The following is a 4,890-nucleotide window of genomic DNA, read 5'->3' on the forward strand; positions in this document are numbered from 1 at the left end:
GAATTGAAAGAAGAAATTAAGGAATTAAAAACAGGGGTGGGTTGGTCATTTCACATGTGGGGCCCAGGTGAGACCCACATGTGAAATGACCACCCCACCCCTGTTTTTTGCTGTTGTTCAACGGCCGAGGGGGGGGGGGCTGGATGCTACAGGTCTCGCCACGGCTGGACAGAATCCTTTTCCATTAAGGAGACTCTGCATATATATGAATTGAAAAAAGAAATTAAGGAATTAAAAAGGAGGGCTCAACCGATCACCTTATACCATAGTAGCTCACGTTGCAATTGGAGAGCTGAACCAGGAACTTGATTGAGCCTGTGAATAGGTGCTTGTTTGGCAGCTAGATGTAACATGAGGTTCTTTGATTTATCTGCTAACCTAGCAAGATCATTCTTGATTGGACCTAGATCATGGATAAGGCGGAAAATTTTTTCTTGGCGATTGATGATTGCTTAATGAAATATTGTTTGGCCTTCATAATTTGAACCAACTTCAGAGTTGGGATAAAATTGTGATATAAGCTGAGGACAGTAATTGATCATCTCTTTAATAAATTCTTCAATCCCATTCTGGGTTGCTTGAAACATTGCTGCAACCACTACATCCTCCACATCCACATGGCCAAGGTCACTAATTTTTGATACTAGCCTCCATACTTCTTTAAGTAGCACAGACGCTTTATAATGCTTCAACTTCTCTTCATAGATGTGTTTGCAACCAGGCACTAGTACCAGTGTAAATATATATGTAAGAAACCGTCATGATGGGCTTAAGTATATATATACTATTAAGGGAGAATGTTCTCTGTGCCGCAGCTTAGGTTGCACCCAGGCACATGGGCCTACCACTCAAGGGGGCAGGGTGGTCATTGTACCCACCACCATGTGCCTGGGCGCAGCCTGCGCTGCGGCACAGAGAACAGCACCCCTATTAATTAGATGATGGATGGTGTGAATTGAATCTCAATTAATTGATTTCTCACCTAGTTTAAGTGCACTTTGAAACAGCCCCCAGAAGCATAAGCATAGACACTTCCCACATATCATATTTCCTGCATGCATGCATCAGAAATGTTCAAGCTCAATTAAGGCTTGCTGCTGCAAAAGGGATGTCAAGCACATATCCTAGCTAGCCATGATGATTTGGGCTTACATATATATTTCAAGCCTCATGGCTTTGGTTGGGCCCTGAGGCCCAACTCAACACATTGGAGCTCCCCCCCCCCCCCCAAACACACACACAGGATATTTTATTTCACAAGAGGTCGGACGATAACTTTGTGTGCTCTTGTGTAGAGAGAGAGAGAGAGAACCTTGACTGCTTTCTCCATTGGCATCGAAGGAATTTTTCACGTCTCTTCTTGTGTGCCAACATGCATTTTCGGCACCAACATGGACATCTAGCACTGGCTCAAGTATATTGATATATAGGAAATGTGAATTAGATTGCTAGCTTTGAATTATCATAAAAAAGAAAATTTTTTGGTCAAATAAAACACCAAAGAAAGGGGGATGGGGGGAATCCCCCTGTTGAAGAGAGAACAATAGGGTTAGAGAGAAAATAAGGGGTGGGGGGTGGGTGGGTGAGGAAATCATACAAGTAGCAAGATAATGTGTGTGATAGTGTTCCCAACACAAGAAAGGGAAGGGACTCCCAAGTGGATAAGGGGAGGGGGGTCTATAGGCTAGTTAGTAGCCGAAGTGGGGCCCCACATGAGTGGCAGTACGTACTATGGACACATAGATATGGAGAAAACCCGGTTTGACACAATGTAAAGTTTTTATACTAAAAGTTCAAACTAGTAGGTGAAGGGACTCCCAGGTGTATAAGAAAGGTTGTAGACTAATTAGTAGCCGGTGTGAGACTAAACTCCTAGTAGAAACCACTCCCAGAAAAGTTCCTCAACAGGCTTGTAGGAACTTTACTACTTTTGTTTAGATTAAGAGTAGAACTAAAAGAGGGGATCAATGATAGAAATACCCACATGAGTACATAAAATTCTGAAAATAATATTCCAAGGTCCCAATTCCACTTCTTATGGTTGGGAATGAACTTTTAAATGCAGAAGGCTTTCTTGAGAGTGCATCCATGGCAGTAACTCCATCAATATCTTTGAACAAGACTAAATCTGGGTATTTCTGTAGTAGATCAAGAGCTTCTCCTACAAAAAAATTAAAATAAAGTAAGGATAGTCTCATATTGGTGTGTGAAGGGAAGACTGTGGTCCTTATAAGGATTGGAGTCCTCACGAGATCGAGATTTTACATACTTACCATAGAAATCACCAAAAATTAGAGAAGTAAGAAATGTAGCCGTAGTAATGGAGTCTGTCTTGAGAAAACCTTTTTCGCGTATGGTGATCGGGTAAAGATAATCTACCACATCTTTGTTGCCGGCCTTTGCAGCGATGATGATCGGAATACTACCATCGTAGTATATGCTTGTTTTTGTCACTAGTCTGTCATCATTATCTACAATGGCCATAACAATCTCTAAGTTGCCACCAGAAGCAGCAATATGAAGGGGTGTTCTGCGCTGTTTTCCTTGTCTTGATAGATGATCTGCAGGCATTGTTTTTTATCAATTCCTTCGCAATTTCAACCTTTCCTCTTTGAACTGCTACATGAAGAGGAAGTTCTCCTTCTGATGTGAGTCTAGCTGTAAGTACTCCCTGATCATTTTCTGAGAGGAACTCAGAAACACTCTTCCAATTACCATCAACAATAGCTTTGTAAAATGGCTCACACCATGTGTAATTTGTGCTATCCACTGTCATCCCTGCATGCGCGTGCCAAGGTAATCATGGATTCAATTGCCCTCTGTCTTATTTCTAAAACTTCTTTTAGATAAGGGTATAAAAGCGTTTTCAAAAATAATTTGAAAATGACATATTATTACATCATTAACAATAGATGCACATTTTTTCGAATATATGTGAAGTGATATTATTACCTTCAACGAGGAAAAAATCTATGCCATAAAAAAGGGCAAAAAAGTAAAATTACAAATATATGGCAGATTGAAAACATATAATTACCTGTTATTCTTGGATGAGTGAACTCATACATGGTAACCAATTGGCTCCAAATAAGTCTGATAGTTTCTATTCCTTCAATATATGGTAGTACACAAGCTCCACACTTTCTTCTGATTCCTGATTTAATTTCTCTCCTTTTCTCCCAATCTTCAGATTCACTTGGTATTGGTCCATTAAGAAGATAATCCCACAGTCCTTTGCTCTTCAAGAATTTTTCCATCTTATCTTTCCAATCTGCATAGTTATCTTTTTCTAGAATAGGAATGTCCTTAAATAGCACATCATCACTTTCCAGAGAAATAGAAATGTTTTCCTGTGATGATGCCTCTTCACTTTCCATGGACATAATAACTTCTTTCACTGATGAGACATATGAAGAAAATAAAAATGATTCAAAAAATATCATACCAAAAAAATATTTTTGATTTTTCATGTAAATTTGCTAAGTCAAGTAGGAAAACAGATTAGTAACACTAACATTCCTTTCCAAAAAAATTAATAAGTCCAGGAGGATTCTTCTTACCCTCAAGGAGAATTCGCCGGCCAATAGAAGTATCAGCAAGATAGCTCTAGTAATGAGTCTTTCCTCAATTTCCAGCTGGTGCTTTTGTGAAGTATTCTTGAAAGCCAATCTGGAACTGAATCATCTCTTCTACTATATAGGGACAAAAAAGGATGGGCACACCACCTGTGCCCCGCAAGCTAGCGGGTCTCTCTCTTCATCTTTGAAATGATCGACCCCCATACTCCTCCTATATGATGCCTCGTCTCATGCCCTCATTGGTACTGCCCGCTAGAAAGTTATGTCGGGGAATTTCCCTCAGATAAAGTGCATTAAAAGGACAAAACACCCATATGTAATGAGACATTCGATAGCTTTAATGAGGTTATGCTTTGTCTTCATTAGTACTTTATCCTTTGGACTTAAAATGGGGTCTAGGGGTGTAAAAGCAATGCTTATCCTCTACTCAAGGTGTCTAATTCCTTGATTGAAACATTAAAAGATAAAAAGGGAGCCGAATAAAGGTTATTAAATCCTTCTATTTTGTTAAAGAGAAAGGAGTGGAATAGCATCATAACAACCAACACTTTTACAAGTAAAACTATTAAGAAAGGGATATCCACATCCATACTCCCTAGGAATATCTTCCTATAGTCCAAACATGTCCTAAGACTATATTTGTTTTCATGTAAAAAGGCAGAAAAAGAAAATTTTCCTATAAAAGAAGATTTTTCATTATTTGTTTAAACATAAAATATGCAAAAAGGCATCGAAAAGAAAATTAAATTTACATGAATATTCACTTAAAATATCATTTTAACAAAATATTTTACAAAGAAACAATTGGTGCCTAAGGGACAATATAGGAAAAACTATCACAAACTATTACTTAGGCATACAATGGAGCTTTCCAAATCCAAGGTCTACTTAGTTTTAACATTTGGATATCTCAGTGACCCAATCTTTTTGTCAAGGGTAGCACTTCCATTCTCAATCCTCAAATTTAAGATCTATAGAAGAGAGCTCCTATTGTCTTATAGGTTGTGTGTTGAGAGCTCTTTACCAAAAAAAAAGTGTTGAGATCTAAAGCCAATATTTCAGTAGAATAGGTGGGCAAAAAGGAGCCAGTGCACCCAGCCTTTACGGCCTTACTCAAAGCTTACCATAATGGAATTATCGGAGTAAACAAAGAAGTCACTCATAGTCTTTTCACATTTTAAAATACCACCAATGATGCATATAAATTATTAACTCAAAGGTTTACAACTTACAAGACACATTATACTTGATTATACATTGCAAATTCTCTAAGTGCTTCCTCTACAACACCCAATGATAATCGACTTCCCCT

The 4,890-nt window shown here is 38.5% G+C and overlaps 1 protein-coding gene across 1 annotated transcript; it reads right to left on the minus strand.

Annotated features, from left to right (window-relative positions):
- Positions 1–452: 452 nt before the first annotated feature.
- LOC122672505 lies at positions 453–3,406 on the minus strand. The gene is made up of 5 exons (XM_043869967.1): positions 3,038–3,406; positions 2,274–2,778; positions 1,985–2,161; positions 1,313–1,405; positions 453–724 (listed from the first exon to the last, which is right to left on the minus strand). The coding sequence occupies exons 2-5, from the start codon at positions 2,569–2,571 to the stop codon at positions 453–455; spliced, it is 840 nt and encodes a 279-aa protein (XP_043725902.1). The 5' UTR covers positions 2,572–2,778; positions 3,038–3,406.
- Positions 3,407–4,890: the final 1,484 nt, after the last annotated feature.

This window comes from Telopea speciosissima, chromosome 8, assembly GCF_018873765.1.
Source record: "Telopea speciosissima isolate NSW1024214 ecotype Mountain lineage chromosome 8, Tspe_v1, whole genome shotgun sequence".
Taxonomy (NCBI): domain Eukaryota; kingdom Viridiplantae; phylum Streptophyta; class Magnoliopsida; order Proteales; family Proteaceae; genus Telopea; species Telopea speciosissima.

What these genes read in the sequence shown, in the direction of transcription:
- LOC122672505 (XM_043869967.1), bottom strand. Translation starts at nt 2,571, where the DNA reads ATGCCTGCAGATCATCTATCAAGACAAGGAAAACAGCGCAGAACACCC. An exon ending in AATTTTTGGTGATTTCTATG is followed by an intron (nt 2,162 to 2,273) that starts GTAAGTATGTAA and finishes ATTTTTTTGTAG; the next exon opens with GAGAAGCTCTTGATCTACTA. An exon ending in TCAGAATTTTATGTACTCAT is followed by an intron (nt 1,406 to 1,984) that starts GTGGGTATTTCT and finishes TACTTGAGCCAG; the next exon opens with TGCTAGATGTCCATGTTGGT.